Raw genomic sequence first — 25,922 nt, 5'->3', positions numbered from 1 at the left:
ACATCCTTTGTAAGGTAACATCAGATTAAGCGCCAAATATGTCTCTTAATCCGCTATTCGGATCTTAACTCATGCATATCTTAAAAAATCATTAACGAATTAAGCGACATTTGATCGAATAACATTTAAAATATAAATTATTTTTAAAAAATTTTAAACACATGTAAAAGTCTATTTACATTTGCATTAATATATTAAATATGAAACATGTCAGTACTATATTTTAGAAATAGTACCAAAAACAAATTTAAAATCTTTAAACCGATTTATCTCAAAACTACATTTTGACGCTTAATCCGCTATTACATAACGCGGTCCAATTATTTTAAAGTAAACAAATCAAATTTTAAAAATATGAAAATTTGAGACCTTACTAAGAGAATGAGACCAAAACAGCCTCTAAATACTGACAAAGCACCTGTACAGCCGTTTGAAGATGACTTCTCAAATGGGATAAACAAATAGAATTGTTAAAAAAAATTCTCAACCGATCGGGTTTGCTCATAGGTAGAAAATACATAATTTGTATTCTAAACTAAATTCACTCAGCCGAAATTATTCATTTTGACACATTCATAGGGGACATCCATAAACTACGTCGTTGAGAAGGGGGAGGGGGCTTGCTTATTTCGACGAAATACGACAGGGTGTGGGGGGTATGAGTGCACATTCGATGTTGTTTAATATATTGGTATATTTAAAGGGCCTAGCCGGATAAGATGGTGAAAAGTGCCCCCAGCTCGATTTAAATTCCATATAGGCCAATTTTTAGCACATATAGAGGAACTCACTTTCTGAAATTTTTAGCCCCCTAGGTGGTCACGTGACCCCCCTAGAGCCTAATTAGGCTTTTTATGTTTTTATTTTTTATCTCAGGCGTATCAAGAGCTAGCCAAAAACTTTATTAAAAAAAGTTGTAAGTTCCAAAAAGATCTATAAGAAAATTTTTTTTTTAATTTTTTGGCGGGAAATTCGAATTTTTAGAACAATTTTAAACTTTTAAATGACTCTGAAAAAAAAAACTAAGACACTCGTTTTTACGAAAATTAATTATAATGTGTATTTTTGCACAATCTTTCACCCTGAATTTTTTCAGACTTTTAAAATTGGTGAAACGTACCTTTAAAAATAAAAAACCGCATTTTTTCAGTTTATTTTTCGTATTTTGAAACAATTTTATACATATTTTTCAAAAAAGGTAACACTGTCACTAGAATAGGTAAAAAACTGAAAAATAATTGGGGTTTGCTTAATAAAAATTTTTTGTAAAGCCATCCATTTTCAAAATACAGGGCGTTGAAGAAAACAAAATTTTACACATTTTTTACGATTTTGCTGAAACTACTGGCAACATTGTAATAAAACTTGGCGGGATTTAAGAGCTGGTTATTGTGCATATTTTGACATACAATTAATGATTTGATATTCATCATTGGCTCGCATAGGGGTAATGGTCTGAATTTTTTAAAGAATAAAGATAGTACGCCACTGACATATTTCAAATTAACAATCGTTTTTCAATTTCTCATTCAATTTGTGACAAAAAATGTATCTTCTTATTTTTTCATACGACGCGCCATTTTTATTAAAAAAATAAAAGATCTTAACCCTTACAAAGTATTCGAACTTCTAGTAGTTTCTACATCTACATACATAATAAACTAATACATCCATTATCAAAATTAATTCGAATACTTTGGAAGCGTTAAGATATTTTATTTTTTGCAGCAAAACAGCGCGTCGTATGAAAAAATGAGAAGATAGATTTTTATTGCAAATTGAATGAGGAATTCAAAAATGATTGTTAATTTGAAATATGTCAGTGGCGTACTATCTTTTTTTCTTTGAAAAGTTCAGACCATTACCCCTATGCGCGCCAATGATGAATATTAAATCCTTAGTTGTATGTCAAAACATGCACAATAACTACCTCTTAAAACCCGCCAAGTTTTATTACAATGTTGCCAGTCGTTTCGGCAAAATCGTAAAAAATATGTAAAATTTCGTTTTCTTCAACGCCCTGTATCTTGAAAATGGATGTCGTTACAAAAAATTTTTATGAAGCAAATCCCAATTATTTTTCAGTTTTTTACCTATTCTAGTGACGATGTTAAGTTTTTTGAAAAATATGTATAAAATTGTATCAAAAAAACGAAAAAAAAAAACGAAAAAATGCGGTTTTTTATTTTTAAAGGTACGTTTCACCAACTTTAAAAATCTGAAAAAATTCAGGGTGAAAGATTGTACAAAAATACACATTATAATTAATTTTCGTAAAAACGAGTGTCTTAGTTTTTTTTTCAGATTTATTTAAAAGTTTAAAATTGTTCTAAAAATTCGAATTTCCCGCCAAAAAAATAAAAAAAAAATTTTCATATAGATCTTTTTAAAACTTACAACTTTTTTAAATAAAGTTTTTGGCTAGCTCTTAATGCGGCTGAGATAAAAAATAAAAACATAAAAAGCCTAATTAGGCTCTAGGGGGGTCACGTGACCACCTAGGGGGCTAAAAATTTCAGAAAGTGAGTTCCTCTATATGTGCTAAAAAGTGGCCTATATGGAATTTAGATTGGGTTGGGGGCACTTTTCACCATCTTACCCGGCTAGGCCCTTTGTCGCTATTGTCTCTATAAATATAATTTTTTACTAGCTTTTACCAGCATTAAAATATCAGATATTCACATAAAAACGTATAGTTTTTGAAATGAAATTGAAAATAAAACAAAACGTTTACGAATAAATACACCTTTGTTAAAATTAAAAAGAATTCTCTCATAGATACTTTTATCGCATACATTTCGTTTTTATCAGTCACAGCCTTAAAATAATATTAGGTAGCACTTTTGTACAGGACAACAAACAATAAGACATTGTTCTTTGGGTTTAAACAAGCGCTTCTATATTACAGAACAACATCTGGAAGCAAACAATATTAAATTGTTAATTCATTTATGTGCTGCATACTGTGTGTATGAAAAAATAGTTCTGAAAGAATGAATGGAAATAAAATATTGTGTTCTATTTAGTTAGTAAGTCGTATTTATACTCAGAGAAGATTTATACACAAAATCTTGGTCCAATGCTATTTAAATGCATTCATATTTTTTGAATACTCAGAAAACTAATAAAAATTTTTGAAAAATTTAAACGCAGATTGAGAGATTACATTATTACCGAGGGCCAAAAGTTTCTGAAAACATCTATAATGTTTATTTTAATAAGTTACAGGGATAAAAAAGAGAATATTTAGTCTGATTTTTAAGTTCAAAAATTTCATTCAAAAGAAACCTTTTGTTTATTCTAAGGGACTTTCAGCCCTCGGTAATAATGTAATCTTTCATTCTGCATTTATATTTTTCAAATATATTTATTAGTTTTCTCAGGATTCGAAAAAAGAATGCATTTAAATAGCATTGGACCAAGATTTTGCGCCTACCCCCTTAATTGTTCTTGTTATGATACATTCGCAAATAAAGTTTCAAGGTTGATTAAAAAAAACAGAAATAAAATTGAATTTTTTTAAATCATTGAAAGGGGGGTCGTGAACTGCAATGACGACGTCGACATGAGGGGGGGGGGGTATTCAAAAGTTCAAATTTTTTACGATGTAGTTTATGGATGCTCCCCATAGTAGGAAACCTACAATACAAAAATTCCTTCCTCACACTATTAACTGCTCAATCAACTTAATCTTTCATAAAAAAAAAAGAAAAATTATTGGAAATAGTGGGAGTGTATATTAAACTCATAAAATTTTGTGGAATTTATTTCTTCAAAATAGTATTTTGTACAATAAATAATTTTCTCATTTGTTATCAATACATGATAATGGTGTAAATAAATAATTATCGATTAAGGTTTATGTTATTTATGTCTGTTTACTATTAATAATATTGGCTATGAGCGGGTATGTTTGGTTGTGTAGTAATTTCCAGTCACGTCTAGCAACCTAACTTCTCAAAAAAATTACTAAAATCACTAGACAGTTGTGTCTCGAATTAGCGAATTTAGTATACTGATTATTTCATTCATACAGATTCTGACCAATAGAAATTAGAGAAATAAAAATTACAGTGATAATTTTTGATAATTTCCCATCGTCAAGTATTACATCAGATGCCCTTTGTTGCTACCCAAAAATGAACATCCTGTGACATTAATGACAATTACTGTTTAAAAAAAATTACTAAAATCACTAGACAGTTGTGTCTCAGATTAGCGAATTTAGTATAACATAAAAACTCCATTGTGAAATGTGTTTTAAATATTTTTATTGTTTATTTTAGTAATTATAAACAATTGACAAAATGCTTACTCTTCGTCTTTATTTGTAATAACCTTTTTGTTTATAAACATTTTTTGGATATAAATATACCTATAGACATTTTGTTGTGTCTGTTTTTACAATATCAAAATGAATAAATAAAGTCACATTACTTTTTTTTAAATATAAAATGTTTCACTAAAGAATTGCGATGCCTGCGTGATGGTACACCTTTTCTATTGATAGACTAAGAGCCGCTATAGGTGAAATTTCTTAATCATTTTAGGCACGATGGGACCCTATAACTTAAATAGTAGAACCTAAAAGAAAACGTTTGAACACTGTGCCGTCACTTTTCAGTGGCACATGCGTCGACAGTGGCGCATCAAACTTTCCACTTATGGACGGGATAAATAAATTAAAAGTTAACAGAACTTACGAACAGAATTAATTTTTTTTTATTTTTTTAAGTTCTATGTGATTAACACATAGGATCCATCGTGATTTTAACCCACCACCCCTTCCCCCTTCCCCTGCCATCAAAAACTTCATTTTTCGTTTTTATTTTTTTTTGGTGGGATGCAATCAATTTTAAAATTTCAAAAAATTCACACACATAGTTGAGGCTTTTATAAAACATGCCTATTTTTTATAGACCCATAGGTAGAGTGTACATAACCTCAAAAAATTAAAAGACATTTTTTTTTCAAAAAAGCGTATAACTTTTTTTGAGGAATAGCTGCCGGTCTAATTTTTTCTTAATCTTGTGCGTTTTATCAAACACTATATTTTAATTTTTTTTCAGATTTTTCCGTAAGTCTCCCCACCTTCAAAAATCCGAAAAACTGTTTTTTGGGGGGTTTTGGGGGATTTTCCCTATTTTATAGACTTCATAATATATCAAATCAATTTTGTTTTTATAGGTTATATGTAACTTGAAGTAACTGAGTTCTTTAGAATATTTAAAAATCAGAAAAACACGTTCAAACCCCCCAAAACCCCCTTAAAAAACAGTTTTTTGGATTTTTGAAGGTGACTAACGTTACAGAAAAATCTGAAAAAAATTAGAAATATACAGGGTGTAACGAAAATACAGGTCATAAATTAAATCACATATTCTGAGACCAAAAATAGTTCGAATGAACCTAATTTACTTTAGTACAAATATGCACATAAAAAAAGTTACAGCCCTTTGAAGTTACAAAATGAAAATCGATTTTTTCGAATATATCAAAACTATTAGAGATTTTTTATTAAAAATGGACATGTGGCATTCTTATAGCAGGAACATCTTAAAAAAGAATTATAGTGAAATTTGTGCACCCCATAAAAATTTTATGGGGGTTTTGTTCCCTTAAACCCCCCCAAACTTTTGTGTACGTTCCAATTAAATTATTATTGTGGTACCATTAGTTAAACTGAATATTTCTACAACTTTTTTCCCTCTTAATATTTTTTCGATAAGGCAGTTTTTATCGAGTTGCGGCTTCTTTTTTAATATGTTAACATAAAAATTTTATGGGCGTTTTGTTCCTTTAAACCCCCAAATGTTTGTGTATGTTCCAATTAAACTTTTACCGCGGTACCATTAGTTAAACACAGTGTTTTTAAAACTTTTTTGCCTCTTTGTATTTTTTCGAGAAGGCACTTTTTATCGAGATATTACTTCTTATATGGTTATCATTTAATATGGTTCAAAATATACCTAAAAATTTAAATCATAAATAAATTTTCATATTATTACCAAAGGCAAGCGTCCACAGACCCGCATCGTACGCAACGGATTTTAGTTTGCCTTGTACAGAAACTTATGTAACCGCATCCACTGATCCGCATCGTACGGATCGCATTATCGATTGTCAAACTAAAATCCGTTGCATACGATGCGGGTCTGTGGACGCTTGGCTTAAGTCTCCATAATCGTACTTAGCCATATACAAATATGTGGTGGATTTGACAAATATTCAAAATATCTCGATAAAAACTGACTTTTCGAAAAAGTACTAAGAGACAAAAAAGTTTTTAAAATAATGTGTTTAACTAATGGTACTACAATAATAATTAAATTGGAACGTACACAAAAGTTTGGGGGGGTTTAAAGGAACAAAACCCGCATAAAATTTTTATGGGGTGTCCAAATTTCACTATAATTTTTTCTTAAGATACTACTACCATAAGAATGCCACATGTCTATTTTCAATAAAAGATCTCTAATAGTTTTCGATATATTGGAAAAAATCGATTTTCATTTTGTAAGACTAAGAAAAAATTAGATCTGCAGCTATCCCCAAAAAAAAGTTATATACTTTTTTTCAAAAAAAAAAAATTTTTAATTTTTTTGAGGTTATGTACACTCAACCTACAGGTCTATAAAAAATAGATGTGTTTTATAAAACCCTTAACTATGCGTGTAAATTTTTTGAAATTTTAAAATTGATTGCATCCCACCAAAAAAAAAATAAAATCGAAAAATAAAGTTTTTGATGGTGGGGGCAGGGAGAAGGGGGTGGTGGGTTAAAATTACGATGAATATTATGTCTTAATCACATACAACTTAAAAAAAATGAAAAAAAATTAAATTCTGGTAATTAGGGAGGGTATTTTTTAATTTATGTATCCCGTCCATAAGTGGAAAGTTTGATGCGCCACTGTAGACGCATGTGCCACTGAAAGTGACGGCACAGTGTTCAAACGTTTTCTTTTAGGTTCTACTATTTAAGTTATAGGGACCCGTCGTGCCTAAAATGATTAAGAATTTTCACCTATAGCGGCTCTTAGTCTATGACTTCCCCCAGATATTCTAGTTGAAATATAGCAGCCAGTCATTTTTTGATTATTAAATACTTCCTGGGGTATTGGATTGGGACCGTGCAAGTTCGGAAAAGTAACACCTGGATTCATAGCTCAGCAACATTTTTAGCACTTTTAATTATATTGGCCAATTATATTAGTCCTGGTTGCTGGATAATTGTCAAGGCCATAGCCCAAAAAAATTATAAGAATGAAAAGTAAGACCGAGGTTATGTTATTAAAATGTAAACAATTGTATGTAGTAAATAAAATTAATTATTAAAATCTAGTACTGCAAGCAAAATACATTTAATTAAATTTACTTTTATATTATAATAATTGCATATCATATCAATATTGTGGAGTAACATATAATTTTTCTTCTTCAATGACAGTAGGTATGAAATATAGGTCAATTTGACAACTTCAATTGGCAATATGAATTACCCAATTTATTTAAGAAAGTTGCAGGATTTCTCCGCTATTTGCGCATGATCGTTTCTTGTATCCTCTCCAAGTACTTGCACACTGCGAATAAGGTTGTCTCTTGATGAGAAACTGTATATCAAATTCTGTATCAAGTTCTGTCTTTAATGCAGTGCTTTCTCCTTACCTTCTGCACTCTTATGCTCTTAACTAATTGCTAGTTTTTCTTCCTTATTGGTTAGTTTCTGAACACCAGGACAAAAAATATTTTACCATTTATTGACTCTTCCAACTAGAGATGTTGGTCAACATATGGCGATTGCTTATAGCAATGTTCACTAGATGGATGATCAAAATTACCAAATGTCAGAAGAGGTTGACATTTGGGTTGGTAGTAGTCAGTTACCAATCCTGCAGAAAAGCATTTTTTTAATCTGTAAAATTCTGAATTGTTTATCTGACATTAGATTAAACATTTTTTTATTTATTTATCAAATGTTTGTATAAATCATGGTTTTATTTGATCTTTGGGTACAGTCAAACATAATGAGCAGCTTTTATATGCAAAACGAGTCTATTCAATGTGTAAGTCGAGAGACATTACTATATCCACTTTTTATTTCAGACGATATAACAATACATCGCCATTTAGAACCTGAATGGAAAGGCATATCACTAAGAGAATTCGTGAATTGGCCATATGTGGGGATGGAATTTAGAAGTAGCGAATTTGCCTTTAAACGATTTAACAGAAATGAATGTAGGAGATGGTTAAATCTGACTTCTTGTTCTATGTCTATCGGAGCAGTTAAATTTATAGAGGAAGCCAGGATTATTAATAAAGAGACTAGTAGATCAGTTCATTCCCTAGAGAGGATATATGCCTATTCAAAACAATTCATTGAGGTGCTTAACAGCAATAACTTGAAGGATAAGGTAAGTTGAAATAAATGTATCTTCTTCTTCTTATAGTACTGGCACCTATAGTGCTTTGGCGAATTATCTTAAGAGTAAAGGCCCAAATATTTTATGGCTATGTTACTTTGTGTTTACACGGCAAATTACGTGTAGTAAAATTCTCACTGGTATGGATATGTAAACATTACTTGACGATGTCATGATTAACTTTAAAGAGATGGCTTGGTGTTCTTGGATAACTGTTGGATAAATGTTGGATAACTGTTGGATAACTGTTACTTGTTTAAATGATTAATTCAGTTAATTAGTATGATAATTGTTTCACTAACTATGTATTCAGTGATTGTAATAATTTATATACTGTACAACAAAAACTAATACTCAATCGAGAAAAGAAGAAAAATGATGAAGTGATTTTTTAATAATACGATTTTTTAATTACTATGGAACGCTTACAATTTTGAACATCTTTAACAACAAAATATTTGGATTACAAAATATATCCTGGTGTATTCTCTGCTTGGATCTTCCATAAATAATAAACAATAAATAACTTTTTATTAAGTTCACGTCTTAAATCAATTATTTATCAAATACACTATCAATATTATTTAATCAACAACTCAAAGTATTCCCGATGCCATGTCAAATATTTAAAATTGTCACTGTCTTGTCACCATATTCTATTCGACTCAGTGCATTGTATGACAAAGCTAGTGAATGCTCGATTTGGAAAATTTCACCACGGACATGGTGTCCATTTTTTTCGAATCCTGAAAAAACTAATAAATATTTTTAAAAAATTTAAACGCAGAATGAAAGACTAAATTATTATCGAGGGCCGAAAGTCCCTTAGAATAAATAAAAAGTTTCTTTTGAATGAGATATTTGAAATTTAAAATCACACTACATTTTCTTTTAGTTTTTCACCCCTGTACTGTAACTTATTAAAATAAACATTATAGAAGTTTTCAGGGACTTTCAGCCCTCGGTAAACGCCGGATCCACTTGCGATTTTGTAGTTGCGAAGATTGAATACATTGTTTTAAATACAAGTCAATCCACGATTATTTAGTCGCAAATGGATTGACTTGTATTTGAAACAATGTGTTCAATTTTCGCGACAAAACAATCGCGCGACTACAAATCGCAAGTGGAGTCCGGCGCTTAGAACGCAATCTTTCATTCTGCGTTTAAATTTTTCAAAAATACTTTTTTTCTCAGGATTCGAAAAAAATGAATCCCATTTAAATAGCATTGAAGGCGAAACTATGTACCGATGCCCTTAAGGTCAGATGTCTGTCTTTTGCGGCATGCCAAAGTTCACCGGTGTTATTTATGTCTGTCCAGTTCTTTATATTTCGCAGCCACGACATTTGTTTGTGACCTACTTCTCTCTTGTCCTCAATCTTTCCATGGATGATTTGTTGAGGGATTGCGTATTTTTCCCCTCTCTTCTCAGGATATGCCGCAGGTATCCAATTTTTCGTGCCTTGATCAAGTTGAGCAATTCTCTCAGTATTTGCTCTCCTTATGACTTCCTCGTTTCTCACATTTCACAGATCTCCAACTTATTATTAGAAGATATTTTCAATGTCCATGTCTCCATGCCGTATAAGAATATGGACCATACACAGCACTTAACCATCCTGTAACGGAGATTTAAGGAAAGATGGCGGTTACAAAGTTGCGGTTTAAATTTAATGAAAGCTTGTCTTGGTTGTTCGGTACACAGCATTTCATTTCTTGTTGAGGATCCCATTGGTCATTCACCATCATTCATAAGTATTTGAATGTTTTCACTTGCTCGGAGCATTATCTACTTGCAGTTGTACTTTTAAAAGTGCACCCTTTCTTATAGCCCTGCATTTATCTTCAAGTCATACGTTTTTCCTGCTATTTTATTTAGCATCAACTGTATATAGGGTGTCAATTTAAAAAGTTACCACCCCCTATAATTTGGTCCCTATAGAAAATCTAAAAATACACAAAAACACGTCAAATTTATTTGTGAGGGGGACATTTTATAGACCAGTTTTCAACTAAATTACACTAACCCTCTAGCGGGGGCGGACACAACCCCCAAAATCTTTAATGGAAAGGGGCGTTGAGTGATACCTCATTTTAAAAGTCGTTCGATTACCTTTTCAAAAATACCACATACATTATATTTCTTTTCAGGAATTTTAATTTTTTTATAATTAATTTTAATAATTAAATATCGAGTTCAGAACTCTAAAATTTTTTTAGAGTATTGAACTCCAAATTGAAGTTTTTTTGGGGTGTTGAAGTATTTAGGGTATTTTTTTGAAGTAATTTTGGAAAACTCAAGTAAAAGCGTAAAGATATTAAGTATAGAGTTCAGAACTCCAAAATTTTTTCAAATATTGTGTCCAAGATTTTTCCAAAAGTACTGAAAACAAATATAAGGCATGTGGTATTTTTGAAAAGGTAATTTAATGACCTTCAAAATGAGGTATCACTCAACCCCCCTTTCCATTAAAGATTTTGATGGTTGTGTCCGCCCCCGCTATAGGGTTGATGTAATTTAGTTGAAAACTGGTCTACAAAATGTCCCCCTCACAAATAAATTTGACGTGTTTTGCATATTTTTAGATTTTCTATAGGGACCAAATTATAGGGGGTGGCAACTTTTCAAATTGACACACTGTATATCATGTTCGTTATCAAATGTATCAGTGATGTACATCTTCGTTACTTTTGAATATTTGTAATGATTCGTTACTTTAAATATCAATAAATGGTACTTTATAGTTGTTACTTCTGGTTCCTTCAGTCTTCAGTTAGAGTACAATATTTCTGCTAGTACGACTTTAGTGATTACTATTTAAAAGGTAATAGCAATAGTCTTCGGTACTTATTATTAATAAAAAATAGTCCAAAATTGGTTAACTGGGATTTTATTAAACATAATAAAAACTTATTAAGGCCATCGATACATAATTCGCAAATATTTTACGGGTATCCCTACTTTTTCTGTCTTTACACGGCAAATTACGTGTAGTAAAATTCACATTGGTATGGATATGTAAACATTACTAATTAGAAATGTCATTCTACTTGAAAATGTCATCATTAATTTAAAGAGATGACTTGTGAATGTTCTTGGACAACTGATATTTTTATAATTGCAAATTATTAATTCAGTTAATAATTTATATGTACAACAAAAACTAATACTCAATCGAGAAAAGAGGAAAAGTGTTAAAGTGATTTTTTAATAATATATTGTTACTATGGAACGCTTACAATTTTGAACATCTTTAACAACAAAATCCTTGGATCACAGAATATATTATCCTGATGTATTCTCTGCTTGGATCTTCCACAAACAATACACAATAAATAACTTTTTATTAAGTTCACGTCTTAAATCAATTATTTATCAAATACACTATATATCAATATTATTTAATCAACAACTCAAAATATTCCCGATGCCATGTCAAATATTTAAAATTGTCACTGATTGTCACTGCATGACTGACTTTATTTTATCATAGTTCATTTTTGAGTATGTATGTCAGCATGCTGACAATATTCTATTCGACTGAGGGCGTTGTATGACAAAGATAGATTTGGAAATATTACCACGGACATTGTGTTCATTTTTTTCGAATCCTGAAAAAACCAATAACTATTTTTGAAAAATTTAAACGCAGAATGAAAGACTATATTATTACCGAGGGCCGAAAGTCCCTTAGAATAAATCAAAAGTTTATTTTGAATGAGATATTTTAAATTAAATATCACACTAAATTTTCTCTTATTTTTTCACCCCTGTAACTTATTAAAATAAACATTATAGAAGTTCTCAGGGACTTTCGGCCCTCGCCAATAACGTAATCTTTCATTCTGCGTTTAAATTTTTCAAAAATACTTCGAGAAATCGAAAAACTGTGACGCACTGAAAAATGCTCATGAAAAGAACCATACATTATTTTCCTTTCGCCACCAAACGAGATTTTAATTTTTAAATAATTTTCTACATTTTCAGATCGACGCCAACACGTTAGAACTCATAGAAGTCCTGCTTGAAGAATTTCTTAAAGACATCAAAGAAATTGGCATCAATAATACATTCGCAACAAATACTGTAGTAGTATTTAATATTGGACAACAAGCTTATATAAGAAACAAGAAACTCGAAAATAAACAGTAAGTATGCAAAAATAGTTGCCCCTGTAGTTATTCCTTTCCTAATAAATTTTACCTATTCTAAATTGGGTGTATTGTGAAGCTCCCAAGCCGGTCCTGTCATTCTAGAGTAATCGAATTAGCCGACAGCGAGTTTGACCCTTCTCAATCATCATCATCATCAGCAATCAGCCCTGATGTGCCCATTGTCGAACATAGGCCTCCTCCAGGCATTTCCATCTTCTTCTGTTCTGCGCCTTTGCTATCCAATTGGTCACAATTCTTTTGAGGTCGTCGGTCCACCGCGTTGGGGTCTTCCTTGGCTTCGCTTGTCTGCCCGTGGTCTCCACTCAAGAAATTTTTTTGTCCATCAGTCGTCTTTCATTCTTACAACGTGTCGCGCCCATCCATCTCAAAGGCATGACCCTTCTCAAAGGCAAGGCATAAAAACTTGTTCTGTAAACATTATAAAACCTTTTGATGTTTCTAGAGAACCTTCGATTAATTGTAAATGATATAAATAGAGACGATTTTGAATTATAGACCAAGGCGGATCTGTATTGAGGTGGATGTGAGAGATGGCATTCGGATTTTTGCAGATAAAGTTAGGTGACAACTTCAATAATTATAATTGACTTATGCTCCTTCTCAAATATGCCCGGAACATTAGTAAAAAAATTAAAATATTTAAAAATTTCGAAAAACATCGGATTTTTTCTACTTTCTTTGCTTATAACTTTAAAATGATTCGTTTTGGAACAAAGTCGTAGAGAAATAAAATAAATATAATTAAATTTTGTATGACATACGACTGGTTAAAAGTGTCTTAAATTATTACCCTTTCTGCAAAATAGCAATAAATACAAAATAAGAGGGTAAAATAAGCCTGCTTTTGTTCAACGTTTTTCAACCACTTTGGTTACACCACACCTAGAACTTTCTTAATTCGCTAAAAAAATACTTATAACATACTTAAACCATCCACCAAATTTCATTAAAATCGACCTAATAGATTTTGCATAATAATTTTGCAATCTAATTTTTTTTTAAAGTTCAAATTTTTTAAAAACTTTCTGAACAAAAAGTGGACTATATAAAAGTTTGCTATTTTTGTTTACATATAAACAAGCGCTTTACCTATCTAATACACCTTCAGAATTAAAATCGGATTATTTAAGCAGCCTCAGCAATGTTTTAAAATTATAAACAATTTTTTGGCTTACAAACAAATTAGTGCTGTCGCCAGGGAGGGGGTACAACGGCCTCCTTTATTTAGATGAACTTGAGGAATTACATAACAGCGATTGTTTGCAAAATAAAACATTTTTGTGTATATCTTGGGTAATTCTAAGCAAAAAATGCTTTTACAAGTTTTTTCATAGGATGCATAGTTTTCGAGATAAACGCGGTTGAACTTTCAAAAATCGAAAAATTGCAACTTTTGACCCCGAATAACTTTTGATGGCAAAATAAAATGGCAATTCTGCTTACAGGTTTAAGTCAAATTATACCGGTTTTGATTATCTGCATTGCTAAAAATTCATTTTTTTATTGTTAAACAAAGCTATTTGTTTATAGGACAATAAAATTGTTTATAACTTTAAAACATTGCTGAGGCTGCTTAAATAATCCGATTTTAATTCTGTAAAGTTTATTAGATAGATAGAGCGCCTCTTTATATGTAAAACAATTAGCCAACTTCTAAATGGCCTACTTTTTGTTCAGAAAGCATTTAAAAAATTTGAACTTTTTTTAAAAAAATTTAGATTGCAAATTGATTATGCAAAGTCTATTAGGTCGATTTTAATAAAATTTGGCAGACAGACGGTTTAAATATGTTATAGGAATTTTCTAGGCGAATTACTAAGGTTCTAAGCCAAAGTGGTTAAAAAAATTGAATTACAACAGGCATATTTTGCCCCCTTATTTTGTATTTATTACTATTTTTCAGAAAGAGTAGTACTTTAAGACATTTTTATCCAGTCATATATCACACAAAATTCAATTATCTTTAAAAAACTCAAACATGAAGTAAAAACCACTTCTATGTAATTGGTATATTTATTAAAAATTTTAAAAATCCAATTCAGAACGTTTTCGGACCTATCAGTCCATCATCAGTGAATTCGAATACTTGCTAAATAGCCCCAGAACCAAACAATGGTTGAAATTATAATTCAATCTACATTATGTTGTAGTGATATTGAACAGACTAAACGCCGATGTTAAAAGATATAACCTCCGGGAACATGGTGAAACTCTACCAGGAAACTTAATCAACCATCTTAGGCCAACGTTGACTACCAAGTGAACGTTCACTGCAATTGCCCTTAAATGAAACCTATACCAAAAAATCAGCCACTTATTTGTGATTAATTGCCGCGGGGTTTCTTCTTAATTTTCATTACAGTTAGGGAAAATATTTTTTTTAAACATCCTTTTTAAAAATTTGTCAACTTTGGGGCGTCACCCCCCTGCCCTAAACGGTGGGTGATAGGCATATGCTGTCGGGAAATAAATAGTAGGAAATATAGTTCTCTTCATTTTACTATTAAGTAAATTTTTTGTAGAACGTACAGGAAGGGCTACCTTTCGCAAAAACCACAAATTACCCCCTTTAAAGGGATGAAAAGGGGGTTCCGGGGGAAATTTTTTAAGAAAATGTTAGTCTCATAATTAGCACCCCTTGATATACCAGAAAAAAAAATAAAACCGGACTTTTGTCCATTTTGCGAGGTTCAACCTCTGTTTCCTACACCAGGGCTTCCCAAACTATGCGTCGCGACGCCCTGGAGCGTCGCCGAGTTGTCCCAGGGGCGTCGCGTGTCAGACCGGACTTTTAATACAGAAAATATAAATACTCATATCCTGCAATTGGCAGATAAAATTACTGGGTTTCAGAAGTAGTTGCTCATATGGAAGAGAAAATTAGAAGATCAGGAAATTGACTGTTTCCCTGCTTTACAAGGTATTCTATAAGAAAAATCGATAGAAATCCTCGATCCCTCTTTAAAAAATATGTTTACACAACACTTGTTATCATTGAGCGAACACTTTGAGAAATATTTTCCCGAAGATCTGGAGTAATATGACTGAGTCAGAAATCCCAGAGGAAGAAGAACAACTGACAGAATTGTCTTGTGATTCCAGCCTAAAGTTTCAATACGAAAAGGGCAAACTGTTTGAATTTTGGAGCTCAGTTTCTCATGAATATCATGCCATCAGCACTGCAACATTAAAGGTTTTACTACCGTTTGTGACTTCGTACTTGTGCGAAACGGACTTTTCTGCAGTGACAGTAATTAAAAACAAGTACAAGTACGAGTGGCAATTTCCAAATTGGGGCCCTGGTTTCATAAGCTGTGCCCAAAAAAGCAAGCACGTCGCTCACATTAACCAGTTACATAAAAAAATATCTCTTTTTATTTTTGTGCCTGTTTTGATTTCGTTCTTAATTTCTAATACAAATATAAATGTTCGAATAGTTTTTGTTATAATTATAACCTGTTCCTAAGCTAGTACTTACTAAAATTGGTAAGTTTTATTGGGGGTTGGGTTGAGGGGCGTCGCAAAAAAATAGCAAAGTATCAAGGGCGTCACAGTACGAATAAGTTTGGGAAGCCCTGTCCTACACTAACTCGTTTTAAAGTTATAAGCAAAGATAGTGGAAAAAAAATCGATGTTTTTCGAAATTTTTAAATATTTAAATTTTTTTATTAATGTTGCGGGCATATTTGAGAAGGAGCATAAGTTAATTGAGTACTTGGGACATGTGATGAGAGGGCAAAAATACTCATTATTACAACTTATTATGCAAGGCAAAATCCGAGGAAAGCGAAATGTGGGAAGACGAAGAACATCCTGGCTTAAGAACTTACGGGAATGGTTCGAATGTAGTAGTGCAGAGCTATTTAGAGCGGCAGTCAACAGGGTCCGCATTACCGTGATGATTTCCAACCTTCGATAGAAGATGGAACTTAAAGAAGAAGAAGATAAGTCAATTATTATTATTGAAGTTGTCACCTAACATTATCTGCAAAAATCGGAATGCCACCTCTCACATCCAAAAATAGACGTTTTTTCACAGATAAGCCCTGTGCGCTTATTCTTGAATCGAGAGAAAATTTTACTCCCTTGTACGCTAGCTCGCTTTTCTACTCCTTCATAATTTCTCTCGATTTTAAAAAGCTGTATTCTTGAATCGAGGGAGTAGAAAGGAATGAGAGAAACTGCGAACAGTGTTGCCGGATTGTTGTTGAAAATTTGAACCAATCACAAAAGTCGGATATTGGCAAATGACATACCGTCATCAACTGTCAACCTGATTATTTGTTTTTGTTTACATAGATTTTTCGACTTCGGACTTGGACAAACAAAAAAGAAAGTTTTTCTGAAGAGTGTAGAGTATTTTCCTAAATACAACTCTTGGCTAGTTGTTTTGATTGTGGCTTTTAATTTATTTGCATATACATGCTGTGATAATAGTATTGTTTACCAGCTTTGCACCTTTATTTTATTTCTTTGTTGAGGTTTCTTAAACTCGACATTAAACTGTGCTTAAACCGGCCTTTATTTTCTCTTTTTGTATGTACACAACGTTGACAAAGATTTCTCGTGTTCTCACTGACGTTACATGTTTTGTTTTTTATTCAATGTGTCTATTGGTTGTTGTTTTTTTAGATTTACACTAACTTTGTAGAATAAATAAGTAACCAACAAATTAAATTCATATTTAGTTTAAAATCATTTTGTTATACAGCAGGATAAAATAATACAAATGATTTTAGTAGCACAAAAAATATGATTATAACTTGGCCACATGATATACTATCCACTATGTTAAAACAAAAAAATGAGAGATTATACACTTGTATGTATAAAAAAGAATATTGTGAGGGCAGGAATATCTGTACACCCACTTACATAATTATTTATTGATAATAAAATTATACATTGATTAAACCAAAGAATATAAACGTTAAACGAATATAAATAGAGAGTAATATTCTCTGTTTTAACTGATTAGCATGTATGAGAAGTCTGATATCAATATTTGCTCTCTATCCTCTTATTCTCCGGTTAACATTTATACTTTAGAACTCCTTCTAAAAAAATATTTTTTTGTATAAAATTGTGTAGGGGCTAATTTTTCTACTTTAACAATATGCACATCACTCCCTTTTCATTGTTTCCTCGCTGATATCTTTGGTGTAGTTAGCTGTGTTTTTAACTAAAGCTTTAATATTCATGAAATCTCGAAATATAATAGTAATATAGGGTTTTCCAGTTTTCTTTGCCAAATTTATTATAGGTGTTAATTGTGAAGGCACATACAGTGGTCCTCCTTTCAGAGCATTTTATAAGAGCATGCATTGTATCGCCCTAGTTTTGGATGTGTTCTACCACAAAGAACTTACGAGTAATGCTTTCAATATGTGTATTTAAGACAATGTATGATTAAAGGGCACATATAAACTTATTTTTATTTTGCCCAGTGCAATTATCTGAGTAAAATATGACGTTTCTGAGCCAGACACCGAAAGGTACCAATGGGCTTAACTGATTAAATAAAATAAAATATGACGTTTTACTGTAACATGATCCCTCAAATATTTCTAGTAAACAACCACCTATTTTGTTAACACCCCTACAAGCTACCCGTCATGCCATAAAAAGTAATATCCTTGTTTATTATCTATATCGTAAATTGTGTAATTGTAACAGGCAAGCCCTCTTTTATAAAAAAATCACTTCTGTCTCTGTTTGAAACAACCTGAACTGCTAGCAGGTCAAAACAACATACTAGAGTTTTGACGAAGAAGACAGTTTTAAATCGTTTTCTTTGCTAATTGACTTTGGTTCTTTTCATTAATGTGAGGATTAAAGCTTTCCTGTTTTTTCAGATTCTCTTCAATGGATAGATCTTTAAAATATTCACAGAAAGAACATGCATTTTTTTGGCTGAAAAAATTTAAATATTGTACTCAGTATTGAAAATATTTCCATATAAATGCTTTTTAATAGACTGACAATTATTTTCTGTGCACTGCTTTAGATACAACCGATACATTTCAGATAAGTTCAAGCCTCCCTGTAAATATATTCTCTGTGTGCGAGCTAAGCAGTAATGAGATTCCATTATAGGAAAAGAATATATATTATATATTATGCCTTCTTGCGAAAATATTAATTTTTTTCATAATCTGTCCTTGGACATTCAATCTTTGAATTTTTTAACGTTCAAAGCCAACTCTGAAGAGTAAAATTTAGAAATCTAACTGTTTGCAACTGAGAAAATAAAACGCTTAGGAAAAAAATCAGTTACAAAATGAAACAACTCGAATTGTTACACTTTGGAACTAAAATAATTACCATTTTATGACAAAATATATGCGTGACATCGTCACAGCACATCGTTATTATAGAGTTATTACCATTTGTAATTCGTAAATATTGGTTATTGAAGCACTTCGCAACATTTGCCTCGAAACCACTATAATTCAGACTTGTTACTCTTTGAAATATCTTTGTATAGATATCTAATATACACTATTCTATAGATATGGAGATGATAGAAACATCCATAAATCTGCATATGGAAGTTACTTTATAACATCTACATGTGGATTGAAGGATAAGTTTCAGTGTAAAATGACAAGATCTGACACTGGAAACCCTCTCAATAAAAAACCTCTCTAAATTGTAATTAAAAACCAGAGTTCCATACAGTTGGATCAGCTAAGATATTTCAGACAGAAAAGATTTTATTATGTGACAGAGAGATGCATAGAAGACTTACTATCACAAAAACAGCTATGAATATGAAACACATGAAAATATGAAAAACAGCTACATAATATTATGCATCCCAAACATGATGGATACTGAAGAAAGCAAATAGAAATAAAATAGACGGTTTTGAGACTTCTCTCAGTTCTCTCCGCTTTTCTAAGGTTATGTATTGTTATTTTCGCTCCCATTTTCAATTTCTCTTACATATTACCAGTAGAAATTATTACTCCCTTAGGGAGTGACATTTCTCTCCAAGATTAAGAGAATTTTTTTCAAGAATACAGCATTTTCGGTTTTAGGGAGCCACGCCTACTTTTACGTCACTTTCTCTTACCATTTCTACTCCCTGAAATTCAAGAATACGGGCTCTGGTCTATTAGTTATTTAGTCATTGATAAAACCGTATCGCGTAATTTGAAATGTCATGTATTCTTTCTTACTGAAATATATTTTTATTTCAGAGCTAACCCAAACAAACAAGTCGGTCTATGCGAGGTGCTGATACCCAAAATGGAAATCCAGATGAACTATTTCTCGGCACTCGAGGACACCACCACAGCACATACGTCTTTCTGTCATCTCAACGAAGTGAACAGATTAGTTACCGACAACGTTCCTTGCTGTACTACATTTATACCGAAGTTAATCTATAAATGTCTATTTTGCAACGTGCAATTCGACATGCCGCCGTCCTTATTAAGTCATTTTCAACAGCTCCACGGCATGGAACCTCCTTTTTCGTGCAACAACTGCAATAAGTCGTTTACTATTCCTGAATTGGCTAGATCTCGATGGTGTCATGAATGCAAGAAATAAAATTGATACGTACACAGACTACAATCAACCCTATTCTGTAAATAATTGATGGATTCGACCGTTAACTTTTCTGTAATTTTTGGATTCTGTAACGTTTAACAAATCGAATAGAAATGACCAAGTTGAATCGTAATTACCCGAAATGGTCATGTTGAATATATATCGCGTCGTTTTCGTGTTTGGATTGGCATTCCGTAACTCACATCGTAATTAGTGTAAATTGAAAACGCCAACTTCTATTTGACGCGCTCAGGAGGAAGTAACAACACCGCACTGCTAAGTGAAATAACTGTTCTGTGTGAAGAATTCATCAAAAAAGAAGAAATATTGGTTTGTTTACGTTAAGTTTGACGAATTCAACACAAGAACGAATAAAAAATGGCAAGTGGAACACCGATCGGGAACACGAACACCAATGAGAAAACATCGGCTGACCATTTAAATAGGGAACTTGCATAAAATTTTAAGTTCGAAAAAAATGTTATAAATCACAACAGAACATAATTTAGAACCTGTATCAAAGATAAAAAAGTTTTGTTTGTTTTTCGTTTGGCCCCTAAAGACGACTAAAAATTCAACTTATACCTAGACCTCGATTTTTGACCCTTCGCTTTGTTATCGATCATTCGCTATCTGTACACTAAACAGATACGAAACGAATACGTTCGATAACGAAGCGAAGGGTCAAAAATCGAGGTCCAGCCACCTTAAAACGCGTCGTGACGTCACGCCGTTGTATGTTTACATTCTACACCAATTGTATATATAATTTTAAATTAGACATTATAAACGTCAGTAAAAATACAGTTATGTGACGTTAAAAGTGTTTTTGATCGTTTGAACCATTCATAGAAAATTTGTACTTTTACAAAATGGTTTTATTTTCAATAGTAAACCTTCTTTCCTTTCCTTCAAAAACTGTATCAAATTCCAATCTCAACAAACTGGTATATATTATTACAACGACATACGATAAATGTAATTAGAATATAAATATTTTTCCTTTATTCCCCGACGACGAGCTGGCCAAATACCCAAGTAGGTGGAGGCCAATAAACTAAAGAAGGAGAAGAAGAATATACCTAAATATAACGCTGTGTCTAGGTACACGCTAACGTGTACGCAAATAAAAGAAGAGTGTCAGAGTGTTGGAATTTGTTTAATCGCGTTGTGTTTACTCTATAATTTTAATATTGATTAGTAAAGACATTTCTTATTTTTTATTTGTTTAGTTTTTGTTTTTAAATTAACTATGCAGTGTGGACAATTATTTAGTTGTTTTAATGAGTTTAACAACATTTTAAAACAGTATGAAAAAGTTAAGAGACTATAAATTAATATATATTTTTTTAGTTATAAGTGAAATAGTATTACCGTCCAAAATTAAAATAAAAGGAAGACCTAAAGCTTTTACAATAATAATTAACTTGTTCTGAAGCTATTTCCTTGTGGCATTTTGTAATCAATTATTCTAAATGGGAACAAAGCCACAATTTAACTAAAAAAACGATTTTATTAACGTTTCGATGTCTAAATCAGACGTCGTTGTCAAAATACAAAATATTATTAAATTAAACAAAAATGTTGCTTAGTAAAAATTTTTTTCTAATAATTTATTTAATCTGAATAATTTTTGTATTTTGACAGTGACATCCGATTTGGACGTAGAAACGTTAATAAAATCATTTTTTAGTTAAATTGTGGCTTATTTCCCATTTAGAATAGTTGATTATAAAGGCTGTATGACACTATGCATTTTCTTGTATCATTTCTAATATCGTTTCTGATATGTCAAAAAAATGTATAGTGTCATACACAGATACAAGAAACGATATCAGAAACGATACAAGAATTTGTGTCAGGCACAGATTCTTGTACAATAACTGCGCCAATTTCTGCGCAAAGAGCAAAAACGTAAAACCTGCTGGTAAAACTTCTAAATGTCATAATGGCGGCTGAAAATGAGATCATATGATTTATGTCTTGATGAATTTATTTGTGTTTTATAGGTATTATTTATAAATATTTTATTGATACTTAATATACCGTTTGGTATGGACTACTGTTCTACTAATAACCATATATTTAGAATAACTTTGGGTTTCATATTGCATAATTTTTTAATAGAGGAAAATACAATAGTTCCAATTTGGATCAAACTGAAGATAATTATAATGCAAATATTTTAGCACAAATATCAAAACAAAATAAAAAACACAAATAATCAACAGTCAACGTAAAAATTCTAGTTATTATAACATTAAAATATTTGTTTTTAAAAGTTTATAAATTTTATAAAATCCTTAAAATCAGCTGTAGACGCAGTACTACCATACCAATGTAACGTGACAGGGCGACAAACAAAATTTCGACCAATCACGTGCCGAATTTCATACAGTTTTCGATACAAGAACTTGCATAGTGTCATACAGGGCACAAATGTACGTACAAGAAATGATACAAGAAAATGTATACAAGAAACGATATCAGAAACGATATTAGAAATGATACAAGAAAATGCATAGTGTCATACAGCCATAATAATTACCTTACGTATAAAAATTATTTTAACAATATTTTGTACGTGTCATGTCAACTAAATACATATATTTATTTTGCTAACCTAAATATATACTTTTATATATACATTGATTTATTACAATTAAGTTTGAAATATCTGAATAGTTCTGCTTCCCTTCCCTTAACAAATATTTTTCTATCAAACAAACACTAAACATATCAAAATAGCATGTACCAAAATATACAGTCACTGGCTTGATGAAGTTTAATTCGCGTGTACCTAACTTTTTTATTTGCGTACACGTTAGCGTGTACCTAGACACAGCGAAATATAACCATAATAATAACTAATGTAAAACTATGTGACGCCACGGGTCGTTTGAACTATTTTATACCGCAGAACACTTTAAATATGTATTTCTAAGTTATTACGAGTTTTTGAAGCGTGAAATTTTGAAAATCTCATTTTCAAACAAAACTGAACATTATTATGTAATAAAAAAATGTGCAAGTTTCTTATTACATAGTAGACTTTATCTCTGAACATAAAATATTGCACGGGAAAAGTAAGTTTTTTCCCTAAGAAAAATTTTTGTTTTTCGTCTGAAACACACTAGATACGTTGAAATCGCTAAATACCAGTAAATTAAATTGAGTAGCAATTTTTAAAATGTTTAATGATTTCTATTATCCTTGATGGTGTATAATTATTGGTATATAAAATTAAATATGCATACAATCTAAATAAATAACAATACAGACTAAAATCACTGATTAACAAGAAATAAACGTCAAAACAACAATAATAATTCTACTGCGCAATCGTCAAGACCAATTACGATGTCGACATGTGATCTCGACAGGGCTTGTGTAGTCGAAATCAATTTCTACCCAACGTTCCGATAGTAGAGGTCGAGATGAGTTACAGAATACCAATTCCTACAAATTCCGATCCGACATGCTGACCTCTATTCGATCTGTAGTTACAGAATAAGCATGGTAGACTAAGATATAAGAATTCTCAATTAAAATCCATAAGGAAAAATTTTCCTGTAGCCTGTATATTATTAATTACAAAAATTGAAGAAAAAGATCTTCTGTATAAAAGGTACAGCTGGTTCCTAAAAAAAAACTGATACGACTCTTAAAGCGTATTTTGTAGAAAATTGAGCAGTGTATTTTGAAGGATAAATACTTATTATTTACATACTGTCACTGTCACTGCCAAATCTTAAAATTTGTCAAATAACTTATTCTGTTCAACCTCAAAAATGACTCCACATGCTAGCAAAGAACTGAAAGCAAGTATTGTAACGAAATTAGAAGATGGTTGGTCACAATCTGCGTAGCGAACCAATTTAACGTAAGCAGAACAGTTTTTAATATTAATTAAAAGATGGAGAGAACAAGAACTCTCGAAAGAAAGCAAGGTTCTGGGAGACCAAAAATATCTACCTACCCCTCATGAAACGCTTTTGGAGAGATTAGAAGAGAAATTTTGAAGATGCGAAAACTGTAAGAATTCAAAATAATATCAATATTTAGACCTTAATAATTATGACAATTTTTATGAATTAACATATGTATTATAGGTAATCAGTTGTTTATTTTATTATTTGTCTGTCATAATAAATATAATATAATGTCAAACCAATCAAATACACTGCTCAAAATGATCAAATCTTACTAAGAGTCGTATCCGTTTTTTTAGGAACCAGCTGTATGTTAGTTCGAAAACCCCAATAAAGAGCTACATTAAAATACAGAACATTTTCGCTCTAAAAAGGGCATCATCAGTGTTCTAAGCAAGCTCTACATGCTAAGCTACCAAAAATACATGGTTTAAAACCCATGTATCCCAGGTTCAGTTGGCTTTCACCTTTCTCTTTATGAAGACAGAGAAATCAACTCAACCACCCACATGCTTGTGGTATAGTCATATGGTGCCTTGAGGTATACCTTTTAAATTTCACCCATCGCCAGGGTTTAATAAATAATATGCCAATGTAAGACCTTTGGTCGGCATTTTAAGGGTTTTAACCCATGTATTTTTGGTGGCTTAGCATATAGAGCTTGCTTAGAACACTGATGATGCTCTCTTTAGAGCGAAAATGTTCCGTATTTTAATGTAGCCCTTTATTGGAGTTTTCGAACTAATATACCTTTTATACAGAAGATCTTTTTCTTCAATTTTTTTTAATTCTCAATTACACTGCTGAAAAAAAACCGCTTGAATTTTTTGTATTACCTTCAACTGGTACAGATAATATCGCAAATATAATATAGATAAAGTGTTCAAGTTGAAGGTAAACAAGCTGAATTTTGCAGAGAATGTCTAATTTTAAACTGTGGCATAGCCACCTTTACTTTACAAGCCATGAAGAGAAAAAGGCAACGTCGCAATTGATGATGTCGGTAGTCCGCCTCTCGGACTACCGCTTTCGAAACCAAAATTTTAAAGAACAAATTCTGGTAAAATTTATAGTATTTTTTGAGTCGAACAGGAAAATATATTAACTAGAAGTTTGTACAAAATAAAATTAAAAGTAATTCCTTGTAACTAACGTTTATTATACAAAAAAAACCAATGACAAGAATACGTGTAAAATACTTTCTTTTAAATAAATAATATCTTATTTTAAATTATATCTAACAACCGTCGATTCTCCATTATGAAATTCTATTTTGTGACGTCAGCAAAATAGAATTCTATTTTGCGTGCTCTGGGCTCAGGGGTATTACCAAGCCATTAAATATAAGACATTTTCTGACACTCATGGCAATTATTAAGTTAATGATTAGACTGAAGTTTTATTTGTATATAGTTAAGCTTTTGGATATATCTACTGAATTTTTATTTGTACATTATAAAAAAAACGTTTTTTTGTGATTTTTAATAATAAATAAGTTTTGCAATATCTTTTTTATTTTATAATAAATACAAAGTGGAATTGTCTGCCCTTAAGGGCGTAGATGCAAAATTTCGGCCCATGTTCGTGCAAAACTAAAGAATATTTTTCAAAATTACATTATTGCCAAGGGTTGAAAGTCCCTTAGAATAAATAAAAAGTTTCTTTTGAATGAGGTATTTGAAATTAAAATATCACACTAAATTTTCTCTTTTTTTCACCCTGTAACTTATTAAAATAAACATTATAGAAGTTTTCATGGACTGTCGGCCTTCGGTTATAACGTAATACATATGTATTTTATTCTGCGTTTAAATTTTTGAAAAATA

General features: G+C 31.3%; 1 protein-coding gene across 1 annotated transcript in view; it reads left to right on the top strand.

The window, feature by feature from the left end:
- The window catches only part of LOC114327372 (uncharacterized), a 28,776-nt gene extending 3,174 nt beyond the window's left edge, over nt 1–25,602 (top strand). The window contains exons 2-4 of the mRNA XM_028275969.2: nt 8,106–8,416; nt 12,417–12,577; nt 19,810–25,602. Of these exons, the coding sequence (XP_028131770.1) occupies nt 8,106–8,416; nt 12,417–12,577; nt 19,810–20,164 (827 nt within the window). The 3' untranslated portion in view covers nt 20,165–25,602. The remainder of the gene's footprint in view (nt 1–8,105; nt 8,417–12,416; nt 12,578–19,809) is intronic.
- The last annotated feature ends 320 nt before the right edge of the window (nt 25,603–25,922 follow it).

The sequence above is a fragment of the Diabrotica virgifera genome, chromosome 4 (assembly GCF_917563875.1).
Source record: "Diabrotica virgifera virgifera chromosome 4, PGI_DIABVI_V3a".
Classification (NCBI taxonomy): domain Eukaryota; kingdom Metazoa; phylum Arthropoda; class Insecta; order Coleoptera; family Chrysomelidae; genus Diabrotica; species Diabrotica virgifera.
This window is presented reverse-complemented; position numbering and strand designations above follow the sequence as displayed.